The sequence below is a fragment of the Procambarus clarkii genome, chromosome 81 (assembly GCF_040958095.1).
Source record: "Procambarus clarkii isolate CNS0578487 chromosome 81, FALCON_Pclarkii_2.0, whole genome shotgun sequence".
Classification (NCBI taxonomy): domain Eukaryota; kingdom Metazoa; phylum Arthropoda; class Malacostraca; order Decapoda; family Cambaridae; genus Procambarus; species Procambarus clarkii.
Window position 1 is genome coordinate 7,269,116 of NC_091230.1, and position 18,221 is coordinate 7,287,336.

The 18,221-nt window shown below is 49.7% G+C and overlaps 1 protein-coding gene across 1 annotated transcript in view; it reads right to left on the reverse strand.

Moving 5' to 3' along the window:
* The window catches only part of LOC123773112 (angiopoietin-1 receptor-like), a 191,479-nt gene that overhangs the window by 155,171 nt on the left and 18,087 nt on the right, over nt 1-18,221 (reverse strand). The window contains exons 2-5 of the mRNA XM_069315142.1: nt 14,960-15,018; nt 11,015-11,051; nt 4,372-4,592; nt 4,028-4,156 (exon numbers count right to left, since the gene is read on the reverse strand). Coding sequence (XP_069171243.1) covers nt 4,028-4,156; nt 4,372-4,592; nt 11,015-11,051; nt 14,960-14,999 — 427 coding nt within the window. The 5' untranslated portion in view covers nt 15,000-15,018. The remainder of the gene's footprint in view (nt 1-4,027; nt 4,157-4,371; nt 4,593-11,014; nt 11,052-14,959; nt 15,019-18,221) is intronic.

An 18,221-nucleotide genomic window follows, 5' to 3' on the forward strand; every position in this document is an offset into this window, starting at 1 on the left:
TGACCATACTGGCCACGTGCTGACCATACTGGCCCCGGGCTGACCACACAGCTGACCCAGGACTGACCATATTGACCCCAGGCTGGCCATACTGACATCGGGCTGACCATATTGGCCCCGGCAGACTATACTAGTCCTGGGCTGACCATACTGGCCCCATGCTGACCATACTGGCCCCAGGCTGACCATACTGGCCCCAGGCGGGCTGACCATTCTGGGCCTGGGTTGACCATACTGGCCCCATGCTGACCATACTGGCCCCAGGCGGGCTGACCATACTGGTTCCGGGCCGGCTGACCATACTGGCCCCGGGCTGACCATACTGACTCCGGACTGACCATACTGATCCCGGGCGGGCTGACTATACTGACCCCAGGCTGACCATACTGGCCCCGGGCTGACCATACTGGCCCCGGGCTGACCATACTGACCCCAGGCTGACCATACTGACAACGAGCTGACCATACAGACCCCAGGCTGACCATACTGACCCCAGGCTGACCATACTGGCCCCGGGCTGACATTACTGACCCCAGGCTGACCATACTGACCCCGAGCTGACCATACAGACCCCAGGCTGACCATACTGACCCCAGGCTGACCATACTGGCCCCTGACTGACCATACTGGCTCCGGGCTGGCAATACTGACCCCAGGCTCACCATACTGACCCCGGGTTGACCATACCGACCCCGAGCTGACCATACTGACCCCGGGCTGACAGTACTGACCCCGGGCTGACCATACTGAACCCAGGCTGACCATACTGGCCCCGTGCTGACCATACTGGCCCCGTGCTGACCATACTGGCCCCGTGCTGACCATACTGGCCCCGGCTGCACCACAGAGCTAACCCCGGGCTGACCATACTGGCTCCGGGCAGACCATACTGGCCTCTGGCTGACCATACTGGCCGCGGGCTGACCATATTGGCTCCGGGCAGACCATACTGGCCTCTGGCTGACCATACTGGCCGCGGGCTGACCTTACTGGCCTCCGGGCGGGCTGACCATAATTGCCCGGGCTAACCATACTTTCCTCGTGGTGACCGTATTGGTCCCTGGCTGACCATACTGACCCCAGGCTGACCATACTGGTCACGCGCTGTCCATACTGGCTCCGAGCTGACCATACTGACCCCGGGCAGACCATACTGACCTCGGGCTGACCATACTGACCCTGGGCTGACCATACTGGCCCCGGGCTGACCATACTGACCCCAGGCTGACCATACTGGCCCCAGGCTGACCATACTGACCCTATTCTGGCATACTGGACCCGGGCGGGCTGACCATACTGGCCCCGGGCTGATCATACTGACCCTATTCTGGCCATACTGTTCCAAGCGGGCTGACCATACTGGCCCCAGGCTGACCATACTGACCCCGGGCTGACCATACTGACCCTATTCTGGCCATACTGTTCCAAGCGGGCTGACCATACTGAACCGGGCAAACCATACTGGCCTCAGGCTGACCATAATGACCCCTCGCTGACCATACTGGCCCCAGGCTGACCATACTGACCCCGGGCTGACCATACTGGCCCCAAGCTGACCATACTGACCCCGGGCTGACCATACTGGACCCGGGCAAACCATACTGGCCTCAGGCTTACCATACTGACCCCTCGCTGACCATACTGACCCCAGGCTGACCATACTGGACCCGGACTAACCATACTGGCCCCGGGCTGACCATACTGGCCCCGGGCTGACCATACTGTCCACGGGCTAATCATACTGGTCCCGGGCTCACCATACTGGCTCCGGGCTCACCATACTGGCCCTGGGCTGACCATACTGACCCCGGACTTACCATACTGACCATAAGGTGACCATACTGGTCCCGGGCTGACCATACTTGTCCCGGGCTGACCATACTGTCCCCGGGCTGACCATACTGACCCCTGGCTGACCATACTGGCCCCTGGTTGACCATACTGGTCCCGGGCTGACCATACTAGTCCCAAGCTGACCCATACTGGCCCAAGGCTAACCATACTGGTCCTGGGCTGACCATACTGGCCCCGGGAGGGCTGACCATACTGACCCCAGGCTGATCATACTGGCCCCAGGCTGACCATACTGACCCTATTCTGGCCATACTGGACCCGGGCGGGCTGACCATACTGGCCCCGGGCTGACCATACTGACCCTATTCTGGCCATACTGTTCCCAGGCGGGCTGACCATACTGGCCCCGGGCTGACCATACTAGCCCCGGGCTGACCATACTAGCCCCGGACTGACCATAGTGGCCCCAGGCTGACCATACTGGCCCCGGGCTGACCATACTGAATCCGGGCTGACCATACTGACCCCGAGCTGATCATACTGACCCCGGGCTGACCATACTGACCCCGGGCTGACCATACTTACCCCGGGCTGACCATACTAGCCCCAAGCTGACCATACTGACCCCAGGCTGACCATACTGGCCCCGTGCTGACCATACTGGCCCCGGGTGCACCTTACAGCTAACCCCGGGCTGACCATACTGGCTCCGGGCAGACCATACTGGCCTCTGGCTGACCATACTGGCTCCAGGCAGACCATACTGGCCTCTGGCTGACCATACTGGCCGCGGGCTGACCTTACTGGCCTCCGGGCGGGCTGACCATAATTGCGCCGGGCTGACAATACTGTCCTCGTGGTGACCGTATTGGTCCCTGGCTGACCATACTGACCCCAGGCTGACCATACTGGTCCCGCACTGTCCATACTGGCTCCGAGCTGACCATACTAACCCCGGGCAGACCATACTGACCTCGGGCTGACCATACTGGCCCTAGGCTGACCATACTGACCTCGAGCTGACCATACTGGCCCCAGGCTGACCATACTGGCCCCCCGGCTGACCATACTGGTCCGGGGCTGACCATACTGGCCCCAGGCTGACCATACTGTCCCCAGGCTGAACATGCATACTGGCCCTAGGCTGACCATACTAGCCCCGGGCTGACCATACTGACCCCAGCCTTACCATACTGACCCCAGCCTGACCATACTAGCCCCAGGCAGACCATACTGACCCCAGCCTGACCATACTGACCCCAGCCTGACCATACCGACCCCAGCCTGACCATACTGACACCGGGCTGACCATACCGACCCAGGGCTGACTATACTGGCCCCGAGCAGATCATACAGCTAACCCCGGGCTGACCATACTGGCCCCGGGCTGACCATACTGGTCCCGGGTTGACCACACAGCTGACCCCGGGCTAACCATACTGGCTCCGGGCCGACCATACTGGCCCCTAACTGACCATACTGGCAGCGGGCTGACCTTACTGGCCCTGAGTGGGCTGACCATACTGGCCCCAGGCGGGCTGACCATACTGGTCCCAGGCTGAACATACTGACCCTAGGCTGACCATACTGGCCCTATGATGACCATTCTGGCTCCGGGCTGACCATAGTGACCCCGGACTGACCATACTGGTCCCGGGCTGACTATACTGGCCCCAGGCTGACCATACCGGCCCCGGGCTGACCATACTGACCCCAGGCTGACCATACTGGCCCCGGGCTGACCATACTGACCCCAGGCTGACCATACTGGCCCCCCAGGCTGACCATACTGGCCCCGGGCTGACCATACTGACCCCAGGCTGACCATACTGGCCCCCCAGGCTGACCATACTGGCCCCGGGCTGACCATACTGGCCCTAGGCGGGCTGACCATACTGACCCCGGACTGACCATACTGGTCCCGGGCTGACTATGCTGGCCCCAGGCTGACCATACCGGCCCCGGGCTGACCATACTGACCCCAGGCTGACCATACTGGCCCCGGGCTGACCATACTGACCCCAGGCTGACCATACTGGCCCCCCAGGCTGACCATACTGGCCCCGGGCTGATAATACTGGCCTCTGGCTGACCATACTGGCCCCAAGCTGACCATACTGGCCCCAAGCTGACCATACTGGCCCCGGGCTGACCATACTGGCCCCGGGTTGACCATACTGGTCCTGGGCTGGTCAGAAGCAACAGGTAACTTGGGTTAAGCTGTGAACATTACCTCCGAGCTTCATGAGTGGGGCGGAGACGTTGTAGTGAGGAGGAGCTCCAGGTGCGTCACACACCACTCCTCGGGCTGTGTCCTCCTCACCCGTCGACCACTTGAGCCGTATACTGCCATCCCCGTCACCTGTGGAACACTGCATGTATCATTCTTAACATCATGATAAACTTGTACAATACCTGTCACCCTCAGTGTGACATGAACTCTGGAGTATTAAAAAATTCTTATCATAAATTATGCCCGTGATAATCGTCCAAAAAAGGTAACATCGTGTTTTAAGATGAGAGAGAGATTAAGGCCGTCATAGGAGAGTGACTTACGGCACTTGAATTAATACTTACGTTGAATGGTGGGACTGCTATAGTAGTCTGGTACAAGGTGACCGTTTATGCGTTGTGACGGGTCGCCGGGGAGGCAGTAGGCGGGCACATTGCCAGAGAAGACGTTCATGACCGGGTACACCATGGTGATGTCCGGCGCCCTGGTGGTGGTGGACCTGGGAGACCGTCGGGGGGACCTGACAGGTGATACCGTCACACCTGAGGAGTCGTCGTCAACGTTCCTGTCCAAACATTTGGGTAATAAGGAAGGAACAAAAAGCAAGCAACAAAATGATATATTAACCCAAAACAACAACTTTTGTTGGCCACAAACCCCAAAACTTTGCTCAAAAAGAAGACATTTTCAACAATAATTATCATCCTTTATTGATAACATTAATGAGACAATCAGCTAGAGGACTTTGGTGACTCGAACCCGCGACCCCAGACTGACGGCCACAACCTCTACCTTAGTGTGAGTTCACTCTGTAGATAACATTAATTATAACAACACGGTCACATGACTCAGATATCTAGGTCAGGACAACACAAATACCTGGGTCAAGACAACACAAATACCTGGGTCAAGACAACACAAATACCTGGGTCAAGACAACACTAATACCTGGGTCAAGACAACACAAATACCTGGGTCAAGACAACACAGATACCTGGGTCAAGACAACACAAATACCTGGGTCAAGACAACACAAATACCTGGGTCAAGACAACACAAATACCTGGGTCAAGACAACACAAATACCTGGGTCAAGACAACACAAATACCTGGGTCAAGACAACACAGATACCTGGGTCAAGACAACACAAATACCTGGGTCAAGACAACACAAATACCTGGGTCAAGACAACACAAATACCTGGGTCAAGACAACACAAATACCTGGGTCAAGACAACACAAATACCTGGGTCAAGACAACTCAAATACCTGGGTCAAGACAACACAAATACCTGGGTCAAGACAATACAAATACCAGGGTCAAGACAACACAAATACCTGGGTCAAGACAACACAAATACCTGGGTCAAGACAACACAAATACCTAGGGTCAAGACAACACATATACCTGGGTCAAGACAACACAAATACCTGGGTCAAGACAACACAAATACCTGGGTCAAGACAACACAAATACCTGGGTCAAGACAACACAAATACCAGGGTCAAGACAACACAAATACCTGGGTCAAGACAACACAAATACCTGGGTCAAGACAACACAAATACCTGGGTCAAGACAACACAAATACCAGGGTCAAGACAACACAAATACCTGGGTCAAGACAATACAAATACCTGGGTCAAGACAACACATATACCTAGGTCAAGACAACACAAATACCTGGGTCAAGACAAGTCACAGTTTTGTCTCTTACCTCTGACTGCTACACTGTTTTCTCTCAACTTTCACTGCTACAATGTTGTCTCTCACTGCTACACTGTTGTCTTTCAACTTTCATTCCTACATAGTTATCTCTCACCTCTCACTGCTACATAGTTGTATCTCACCTATCACTGCTTCATTGTTGTCTATCACCTGTCACTGCTACACTAATGTCTCTCATCTCTCACTGCTGCACAGTTGTCTTTCACTTCTTACGGATACACAGTTGTTTCTCACCTCTCACTGCAACACTGTTGTCTTTTACCTCTCACTGCTACACTATTGTCTCTCCCTCATTGCTACACTGAAGTCTCTCACCTCTCGCTGCTTCACAGTTGTTTCTCACCTCTCACTGCTACACATGTCCTCTCATCTCTCACTGCTACATTGAAGTCTCTCACCTCTTGCTGATACACTGTTGTCTTTCACCTCTCACTGCTACACTGTATTCTGTCAACTCTCACTCCCACACTGTAGTCTCTCACCTCTGACTGCTATACGTTTCTCTCTCACCTTTGACTGCTACACTGTTATCTCTCTCATCTTTCACTGCTACACTGTAGTCTCACGTCTGACTGATACACTGTTGTTTTACCTCTCAATGCTACACAGTTGTCTCTCACCTCTCACTGATACTCAGTTGTGTCTCACCTCTCACTGCTAATCAGTTGTCTCTCACCTCTTACTGATACACCGTTATCTCTCATCTCTCACTGCTACACAATTGTCTCTCATTTTACACTGCGACACAGTTGTCTCTCACCTCTCACTGCTACGCAGTTTTCTCTCACCTTTCACTAATATATAGTTCTCTCTCACTTCTGACTGCTTCACAGTTATATTTCCTCTGACTGATACACAGTTGTCTCTCTGCTGCACAGTTATCTCTCACCTCTCTCTGAAACATAATTGTCTCTCACCGCTCATTGAAACACAATTGTCTCTCACCTTTCACTGATACACAGTTGTCTCTCACCTCTCTCTGTTACACAGTTGTCTCTCACTTCTCACTGATACACACTTGTGTCTAACCTCTCCCTGCTACACAGTTGTTTCTCACCTCTCACTGCTACACTATTATCTCTCACCTTTTCCTGTTTCACTGTAGTCTCTTAGCTCTGATTGCTACACTGTTGTCTCTCACCTCTCACTGCTGTGGTGCTCGGTTTCATGTTCAGTGTACTCACCTAGTTGTACTCACCTAGTTGTGCTTGCGGGGGCTGAGCTCTGGCTCTTTGGTCCCACCTCTCAACCGTCAATCAACAGGTGTACAGGTTCCTGAGCCTTTTGGGCTCTATCATATCTACACTTGAAACTGTGTATGGAGTCAGCCTCCACCACATTACTTCCTAATGCATTCCATTTGTCAACCACTCTGACACTAAAAAAGTTCTTTCTAATATCTCTGTGGCTCATTCGGGCACTCAGTTTCCTCCTGTGTCCCCTAGTGCCTGTGCCCCTTGTGATAAATAGCCTGTCTTTGCCTGTGCCCCTGTCGACAGGGGCACAGGCTTTAAGTAGCCTGTGCCCATGTCAATTCCCTTGAGATTCTTGAATGTGGTGATCATGTCCCCCCTAACGCTTCTGTCTTCCAACGGAGTGAGGTTTAATTCCCGTAGTCTCTCCTCGTAGCTCATACCTCTCAGCTCGGGTACTAGTCTGGTGGCAAACTTTTGAACCTTTTCCAGTGTAGTCTTATGCTTGATTAGATATGGACTACATGCTGGAGCCGCATACTCCAGGACTGGTCTGACATGTGGTATATAATGTTCTGAAAAATTCCTTACACAAGTTCCTAAAGGCCGTTCTTATGTTAGCCAAGCTGGCATCTGCTGCTGATGTTATCCTCTTGATATGATATGTGTGGTGCTCAGTGCGTGGTACAATGAAGTCTCTCACCTCTCACTGATACACTGTTGTCTTTCACCTCTCACTGCTACTCTGTAGTCTGTTACCTCTGTTGCACTGTTGTCGCTGACCTCTCATCTCTTACTCTTACCACTGTTGTCTTTCACCTTTCACTCATACACTGTTGTCTCTCATCTCTCGCTGCCACTCACTAGTCTCTTACCTCTCACTGCTACACTGTAGTCTCTATCACACCTCACTGCTACACTGTTATCTCTCGCCTCTGACTGCTACTTTGTTCTCTCTCATCTTTGACTGCTCCCTCACTGCGACAATGTAGTCTCTCAATTCTTACTGCTACACTGAAGTCTCTCAATTCTCACTGCTACACTGTTGTCTCTCATCTCTCACTGCCCCCACTGTAGTCTGTCACCTCTCACTGCTACACTGTTGTCTCTCACCTCTCGCTACAGCACAGTTGCCTCTCACGTCACACTGCTACACAGTTGCCTCTCATCTCTCACTGCTACATATTTGTCTCCCACCTTTCACTGTTACACTGCTCTCTCTCACCTCTGACTGCTACACTGTTCTCTCTCACCTCTGACTGCTACACTGCTTTGAATGCTACATTGTTATATGTCACCTTTCACTGCTACACTGTTATCTCTCACCTCTCACTGCTACACAGTTGTCTCTCCCCTTTCATTTCGACACTGTTGTCTCTCACCTCTCATTGCTACACTGAAGTCTCTCAATTCTCACTGCTACACTGCTGTCTCTCACCTCTCACTGCCCCACTGTAGTCTGTCACCTCTCACTGCTGCACTGTTGTCTCTCACCTCTCGCTATAGCACAGTTGCCTCTCATGTTTCACTGCTACACAGTTGCCTCTCATGTCTCACTGCTACATATTTGTCTCCCACCTTTCACTGTTACACTGTTCTCTCTCACCTCTGACTGCTACACTGTTCTCTCTTACCTTTGACTGCTACATTATTATATGTCACCTTTCACTGCTACACTGTTATCTCTCACCTCTCACTGCTACACAGTTGTCTCTCCCCTTTCATTTCGACACAGTTGTCTCTCACCTCTCACTGATACACAGTTGTCTCTCCCCTCTCACTGATGTACAGTTGTCTCTCACCTCTAATTGCTTCTGTTACGAACCCGACTCCATCGTCGGAGCATGGAGCAGCGACGTCAACGCCATCTGTGAGTCTGCTCCCTAAACCCCCACAAAATGGTCGACGCTAGCTGATGGTGGCAGTATGAGACCTGCAAGAGACGCTAGATTCCTGCCCTGGTCAGCCCGAAGAGTCGCTGTTGCTGACCTCCGGTGAGGGTGGGCCTAGAAAATCAGCGCCATCTATTGTGGGAGGAGTTGTATGTTAATGTCAGAGTCCGTAAGTGGTATTTCCTAGTGTCCCAAATACTGGCCAGTTTACTGATGACGTGTCTGTATCCATACAGGTCTACCCAGGGTCTACCTATTATCTCTCTACTCCATTCTGCTTTACGTGAGCAGTGAGCCGCCGCCGAAGAGGAACTGAGTAGTATCTGCTGTCTGCCTGTGAAGTGGCAGTGACAGAACTCGGCGTATCCCGGGACTGGCTAGAGGAGGAGACGATCGACAGTCAGGTGCTACGGAGGAGTGTAACTAGGTAGTTGCAAGAAGCTCCTGCCAGGGGTTCGCTACCCTTGTATTTGTTCGTGTAGAGGTCCAGCAGCGCGAGGCTGATGTTCTCTGCCAGCACCAGGCTGGAGAGTGATTGTGGGCGTTCGCAAGGAGCACCTAGTGAGACTGTAGACAGGCTGGCCCATGGCTACGGTAGACTCGTTGGTGTTTCCCAGTACTGGTTGAGGACGGTAATGTGTGTTGAGGAAACACAGAAGTTGACAAGGCAGCATTGCATGAGCATCGAGGAGCGCTTAGTGTCCTATGAGAGCGACACATGTGTATATATCAGTGTAGTAATACTTCGTTTATGATTCTACTTAAGATGATGGGAAAGTGATAATATGAGAATATATTGATAATTGATGAAGTGTCGTATTACTTTCAACTTCCCCATTGTGTTTTACTTGCATTACCAAGCCCACTCCTTGAAAGCCACTACCGACTTGGGGTCGGATACTAGTACTTTAGTTCCTCCAGCAAAGAACCTGGTTGCGACCCATAGTGACCGTAACAGCTATACAGTTGTCTCTAACCAATACTCGGTTGTCTCTCACCTCTTACTGCTACAGTTATCTCTCACCTCTCACTGCTACACAGTTTTCTCTTACCTTTCACTAATTTATAGTTGTCTCTCACTTTTGGCTGATACACAGTTGTTTCTCTGCCGCACAGTTGTCTCTCACCTCTCACTGATACCCAGTTCTCTCTCCCCTCTCACTGCTACATAGTTGTCTCTCACCTCTCACTGATACACAGTAGTCTCTTACCTCTCACTTCTACACAGTTCTCTCTCCCCTCTCACTGCTACACAGTTGTCTTTCACCTCTCACTGCTACACAGTTGTCTCTCACCTCTCACTGATACACAGTAGTCTCTCACCTCTCACTGATACACAGTTATCTCTCACCTCTCACTGATACACAGTAGTCTCTTACCTCTCACTTCTACACAGTTCTCTCTCCCCTCTCACTGCTACACAGTTGTCTTTCACCTCTCACTGCTACTCAGTTTTCTCTCACCTCTCACTGATACACAGTAGTCTCTCACCTCTCACTGATACACAGTAGTCTCTCACTGATACACTGTTGTCTCACCTCTCACTGGTACACAGTAGTCTCTCACTGATACACAGTAGTCTCTCACCTCTCACTGATACACTGTTGTCTCACCTCTCATAATCTTCTTGAGATTATCTTGAGATGATTTCGGGGCTTTAGTGTCCCGGGGGCCCGGTCCTCGACCAGACCTCCACCCTCAGGAAGCAGCCCGTGACAGCTGACTAACACCCAGGTACCTATTTTACTGCTAGGTAACAGGGGCATAGGGTGAAAGAAACTCTGCCCATTGTTTCTCGCCGGCGGCTGGGATCGAACCCAGGATCACAGGATCACAAGTCCAGCGTGCTGTCCGCTCGGCCGACCGGCTCCCACTAATACAAAGTAGTCTCACACCTCTCACTGATACACAGTTGTCTCACCTCTCACTGATACACAGTTGTCTCTCACCTCTCACTGCGACACGGTTGTCTCTCACCTCTCACTGCTACACAGTTGTCTCACCTCTCACTGCGACACAGTTGTCTATCGTTGCTACACAGTGGCTCTCACTTCTCATTACTACACAGAGTACAGCACATATCGTACATGTACTAAGGCTTTGTAGAGTACACTTAAGCATTATATATAATATAAATGTAGAGTTATAAGTGATGATGAAGAGTGAACTTACAGGGAGAGGGAGACACCGCTGTAGACGCCAACACTCACTGCAACATGACAACAACAACAGTTAGGTAGATAATATACTGCTCCTGTACTCTCACATATATTGTTCTCATATATAGATAGTCAGTGTTTTATTACAAGGTGAGAATAACAATTATAGAAACATATCTCCAATGTTATAATCACAGATACATTATCATTCATTATACATAGGCAATGTTATATTAGCTTTTTAAGTCCACATAGAGCTCAACAATATCTCAAGTTACCCTATTAATTCACTGAAGTTACCCGTATTCACTGAAGTTACCCGTATTCACTGACCCATATACTACAACAGAGCGAGGAAGGTGTGGTCAAGTAAGGAGATAAGGGTGTTTTTATCAGGTAAAGGGTTTGTGGTAGTGATGGTCCCATCATTATACAAACTGTAGTGGAGTGTGAACACTGGCCTCGGGGAGGAGCATAATGTTAGTCCACATAACGTCACCACAACACTGGCCTCGGGGAGGAGCATAATGTTAGTCCACATAACGTCACCACAACACTGACCTCAGGGAGGAGCATAATGTTAGTCCACATAACGTCACCACAACACTGGCCTCAGGGAGGAGCATAATGTTAGTCCACATAACGTCACCACAACACTGGCCTCGGGGAGGAGCATAATGTGTGTCCACATAACGTCACCACAACACTGACCTCGGGGAGGAGCATAATGTTAGTCCACATAACGTCACCACAACACTGACAGTCTTGTGTTGGTCCTCTATTTTTGGGTTACGTAATTACTGCTGCTTTAAGGCAGGTTCCTATTCTGTCGTTCTCTCTGAATATAAGATTGGCATTGTTCTAGTCGTTTTGGGGCGTTTTGTGTTCCACTGACGAATGAGTGGAGTTTTATATCCTCCAGCTCTATAGGTGTGATGTTCCATGTGTTCCATTGATAGAGGCGTTGTGTTTCATGTGTTCCAGTGATATAGTCGTTGTGTTCTCCGTGTTCCAATGATAGTGACGTATTGTTCCATGTGTTCCAGTAAGAGAGGAGTGGTGTTACATTTATTCCAACGATAGAGTCATAAGGGTTCCATGTGTTCCACTGATAGAGGCGTGGTATTCCATGTGTTCCAGCGATAGATGCGGGGTGTTCCATGTGTCCCAGTGATAGAAGCCTCATATTCCATGTGTCCCAGTGATAGAAGCCTTGTATTCCATGTGTTTCAGTCATACAGGTATGGTGTTCCACGTGTCACAGTGATAGAGGTGTGATACTCCATGTGTTCCATTAATAGAGGCGAAGTGTTCCATGTGTCCCGGGGATAGAAGCGAATTGTTCTATGTGTGCCAGTGATATAAGCGAGGTATTCTCCTTGTTCTAGTACTCACCTAGTTGTACTCACATAGTTGTGCTTGCGGGGGTTGAACTTTGGCTCCTTGGTTCCGCCTCTCACTCTTCACTCTACTAGTGTACATATTCCTGAGCTTCTCGAGCTCTATCTTATCAACATTTGAATCTGTGTATGGAGTCAGCCTCCACCCCATCTCTTCCTAGTGCATTCAATTTGCTGACTACTCTAACACTGAATAAGTTCTTTCTAATGTTTCTGTGGTTCATTTGGGTACTCAGCTTCCACCCCTATGTTCTCTTGTGCGTGTACCACCCGTGTTAAATAATCCATCTCTGTCTACCCTGTGATTTCCCCTGGCTGCAAAAGGCTGCAGTTCACGCAGCCTTTCCTCCAAATTCATGCCTCTTAGTTCTGGGACTAGCCTAGTGGCATACCTCAGAACTTTTTCCAGCTTCGTCTTGCGCTTGACAAGGTACGGGATCCATGCTGGGGCTGCATACTCCAGGATTGGGCTAACATATGTGGTATTCAAGATTTTGAAAGATTCCTCACACAGGTTTCTGAAGGCAGTTCTGATGTTTGCCAGTCTAGCATACGCCGAATGTTATTCTTTTGATGTGGGCTTCAGGAAACAGGTTTGGCGTGATATCAATTCCTAGATATTTCTCTCTGTCCGTTTCGAGAGAGAAAGATCTAGGAGTTGTTCCAATGGTAGAGGCGTGGTACGCCATGTGTTCCAATGATAGAAGCGTGGTGTTACATATGTCCCAGTGATAAAGGTGTATAGTTCCATGTGTTCCAGTAATAGAGGAGAAGTGTTCCGTGTGCCCAATAGAGACATGTTCTCAGTGTTCCAGTGATAGTTGTAGTGTTCTGTGTGTTCCAGTTATAGAGGCTTGGTATTTATGTGTTCCAACGATAGAGGCGTTGTGTTATGTGTTCCAGTGATAGAGGCGTGGTATTCCATGTGTTCCAATAATAGAGTTGTGGAATTCCATGTGTTCCTGTGATGTTGGCGTGGTGTTCCACGTGTTTTAGTGATGTTGGCGTGGTGTTCCATGTGTTCCAGCGATCTAGGCGTGGTGTTAATGTGTTCCAGTGATGTAGGCGTGGTATTGCATGGGTTTCAGTGATATAGGCGTGGTGCACAATGTGTTCCAATGATGTAGGCGTGTTGTTCCATGTGTTCCAGTGACGTAAGCGTGGTGTTCCATATGTTATTGTGATGTATGCGTGGTGTTTTGTGCTCTAGTGATGGAGGCGTGGTGTTCCATGTGTTTAAATGATGTTGGCGTGGTGTTCCATGTGTTCCAGTTATGTAGGTAAGGGGCTCCATGTGTTCCAGTGATGTATGCACGGTATTTCATGTGTTCCAGTGATGTAAGCGTGGTGTTCCATGTGTTCTAATGATGTAAGCGTGGTGTTCCATGTGTTCTAATGATGTGTGCTTGGTGTTCCATGTGTTCTAATGATGTAGGCGTGGTGTTCCATTGATGTAGGCGTGGTGTTCCATTGATGTAGGCGTGGTGTTCCATTGATGTAGGCGTGGTGTTCCATTGATGTAGGCGTGGTGTTCCATTGATGTAGGCGTGGTGTTCCATTGATGTAGGCGTGGTGTTCCATTGATGTAGGCGTGGTGTTCCATTGATGTAGGCGTGGTGTTCCATTGATGTAGGCGTAGTGTTCCATTGATGTAGGCGTGGTGTTCCATTGATGTAGGCGTGGTGTTCCATTGATGTAGGCGTGGTGTTCCATTGATGTAGGCGTGGTGTTCCATTGATGTAGGCGTGGTGTTCCATTGATGTAGGCGTGGTGTTCCATTGATGTAGGCGTGGTGTTCCATTGATGTAGGCGTGGTGTTCCATTGATGTAGGCGTAGTGTTCCATTGATGTAGGCGTGGTGTTCCATTGATGTAGGCGTGGTGTTCCATTGATGTAGGCGTGGTGTTCCATTGATGTAGGCGTGGTGTTCCATTGATGTAGGCGTGGTGTTCCATTGATGTAGGCGTGGTGTTCCATTGATGTAGGCGTAGTGTTCCATTGATGTAGGCGTGGTGTTCCATTGATGTAGGCGTAGTGTTCCATTGATGTAGGCGTGGTGTTCCATTGATGTAGGCGTGGTGTTCCATTGATGTAGGCGTGGTGTTCCATTGATGTAGGCGTGGAGTTCCAGTAATGAAGCCGTGGGGGTTTTCTATATTCCATTTTTTAAAATGTGGTGTTCCCTGTTCCATTGACGTATTCAATCCGCATTCATAATTGTTTAGTTTTATTTGCCCACACAACGGAACTTCTTACACTGACGCCTAACATTCTCTGGAAGGATAACGTAATGTGTGTTCTTCTAGTTCCCGTCTAGGACAAATGTATGTCCCTCCAGTTCCCGTCTAGGACAAATGTGTGTTCCTCCAGTTTCCGTCCAGGATAAAGTTCACAGTCGTCTAATTCTCCGGTAAAATGTAATTTACTATAATCTAAGAACTTAATATTCTAATTTAACTTAAATGTAACATTTTTAAACAATTGTCATTATACACGTCATCATACTCTCAGCAACGGTCATTATATCATTATAATAGAAAGATAAAGATCAGACTTACTCAGTACAATGAGGAGACGTCTGGCAGCCCTGGCGGCCATCTTGCCCGATCACTGCCACCTGCAGGACAAGGATAATACTTTATTATTAACCCCATACCCATGCTGTGGGAGTGAACCCCATACCCATGCTGTGGGAGTGTACCCTATACCCATGCTGTGGGAGTGTACTCCATACCCATGCTGTGGGAGTGTACTCCATACCCATGCTGTGGGAGTGTTCCCCATACCCATGCTGTGGGAGTGTACCCCATACCCATGCTGTGGGAGTGTACTCCATACCCATGCTGTGGGAGTGTACCCCATACCCATGCTGTGGGAGTGTACCCCATACCCATGCTGTGGGAGTGTTCCCCATACCCATGCTGTGGGAGTGTTCCCCATACCCATGCTGTGGGAGTGTTCCCCATACCCATCTTGTGGGTGGTGTACCCCATACCCGTGCTGTGGGAGTGTACCCCATACCCATGCTATGGGAGTGTTCCCCATACCCATGCTGTGGGAGTGTACTCCATACCCATGCTGTGGGAGTGTTCCCCATACCCATGCTGTAGGAGTGTTCCCCATACCCATGCTGTGGGAGTGTACTCCATACCCATGCTGTGGGAGTGTACCCCATACCCATGCTGTGGGAGTGTACCCCATACCCATGCTGTGGGAGTGTACTCCATACCCATGCTGTGGGAGTGTTCCCCATACCCATGCTGTGGGAGTGTTCCCCATACCCATGCTGTGGGAGTGTTCCCCATACCCATCTTGTGGGTGGTGTACCCCATACCCATGCTGTGGGAGTGTACCCCATACCCATGCTATGGGAGTGTTCCCCATACCCATGCTGTGGGAGTGTTCCCCATACCCATCTTGTGGGTGGTGTACCCCATACCCATGCTGTGGGAGTGCACCCCATACCCATGCTGTGGGAGTGTACCCCATACCCATGCTGTGGGAGTGTACTCCATACCCATGCTGTGGGAGTGTACCCCATACCCATGCTGTGGGAGTGTTCCCCATACCCATGCTGTGGGAGTGTTCCCCATGCCCATCTTGTGGGTGGTGTACCCCATACCCATGCTGTGGGAGTGTACCCCATACCCATGCTGTGGGAGTGTACTCCATACCCATGCTGTGGGAGTGTACCCCATACCCATGCTGTGGGAGTGTTCCCCATACAAATCTTGTGGGTGGTGTACCCCATACCCATGCTGTGGGAGTGTACCCCATACCCATGTTGTGGGAGTGTTCCCCATACCCATCTTGTGGGTGGTGTACCCCATACCCATGCTGTGGGAGTGTACCCCATACCCATGCTGTGGGAGTGTACCCCATACCCATGCTGTGGGAGTGTTCCCCATACCCATCTTGTGGGTGGTGTACCCCATACCCATGCTGTGGGAGTGTACCCCATACCCATGCTGTGGGAGTGTTCCCCATACCCATCTTGTGGGTGGTGTACCCCATACCCATGCTGTGGGAGTGTACCCCATACCCATGCTGTGGGAGTGTACCCCATACCCATCTTGTGGGTGGTGTACCCCATACCCATGCTGTGGGAGTGTACCCCATACCCATGCTGTGGGAGTGTACCCCATACCCATGCTGTGGGAGTGTACCCCATACCCATGCTGTGGGAGTGTACCCCATACCCATGCTGTGGGTGTGTACCCCATACCCATGCTGTGGGAGTGTACCCCATACCCATGCTGTGGGAGTGTACCCCATACCCATGCTGTGGGAGTGTACCCCATACCCATGCTGTGGGAGTGTACCCCATACCCATGCTGTGGGAGTGTACCCCATACCCATGCTGTGGGAGTGTACCCCATACCCATGCTGTGGGAGTGTACCCCATACCCATGCTGTGGGAGTGAACCCCATACCCATGATGTGGGAGGTAATCTCCATACCCATGCTGTCGGAGGTGTACCCCATACCCGTGCTGTGTGAGGTGTATCCCATATCCATGTTGTGGAGGTATACCCCATACCCATGATGTGGGATATATTCCCCCTTCCCATGCTGAGAGAGGTATATGTCGGAAAACCCGACACCATTTACTAATATTCAATGCAATAGGCAGATAATATTGCTGCTGGTTTATAATAAATAAATTAACTCAAAGAAGAAGCAGTGGAAATTTCCTCTCATAGAAAACGAGATATCATTCTCACATGGCGCTATTAATTTCACCAGCTAATTCTGTTGGGAATATTCCTAATGCAGCAATCTTTGGACTTTAAACATAATAAAAACGTCCCACTTGAATCAACTTAATTATTAGTACCAAAATAGAGTAAATGTGACCTTTCTTCCACTTTCTGACATCTGGACAAGAGAGCCAGGGCGTCAGTGCTGGAGGGTGTCAGCCATTGTTAATCAACGAGTCGCAGGAGCAGAACAGCTCCAATAATACTCCCTTGGACGAATTGTTATGGAGAGTAAATTAGTGCTTCCATCATCAACACGCAGTCATCATCTAAACAAGGGAAGTGCCCAGTTCTAAAATCTTATCTAGTCATTCTTGGCCAGTAATGTTAGGTAGATAGGATTATTTTCGGTTAGGACATGGGGCAGCGACCAACCCATAGTGAGCATTATTCTCATCTCTATTTAAATTACCAATATTTCCCCTGAGATAGCTGTCATATATATAGGATTACTGCTATTGTTGCAAGTGCCCTTTGACAAGAATAATTGAAGAGGAAGCAGAACAGTTACTTGGTACACCAGTACATGGTGTTGATGCCAGACTCAACCACGAGGATTATTTGGTGTGATCGTCCGTGTTTATAACTGGTGGACCAGGCCTACCTGTAATAAGATATGGCCTCCCAATTTTAATTACTAATATATGTAGTTTAATACTATATTGAATGTCTGCTAATCAGTAATTTGATTGACTGCATATATATACAATAAACTCCCCATAATGTGTAAAGGAGTCGATTTGTGGGAATTTGAAGAAATACAGTCCACTTAAACCTTATACAATTTGCTATCGAAATATATAAATTACTGTAAAATATAAATTCTATATAAATTCATGAAAATTAATTAAATATAAATCTCACAAATAGGTTCCCCACAGTGATAAATGTTTCCTAACTCCATACTCAAGCTATGGATGGTGATTGAAAATTTACATCATACCCATGCTATTGTTGGAAATTTCCAACACTAACACACTACCATTGTATTATAATGCATCATTATTATATACTAATTACAGTAGTTATTAATTTCACTAACAGTAGTGTTAACATAAAT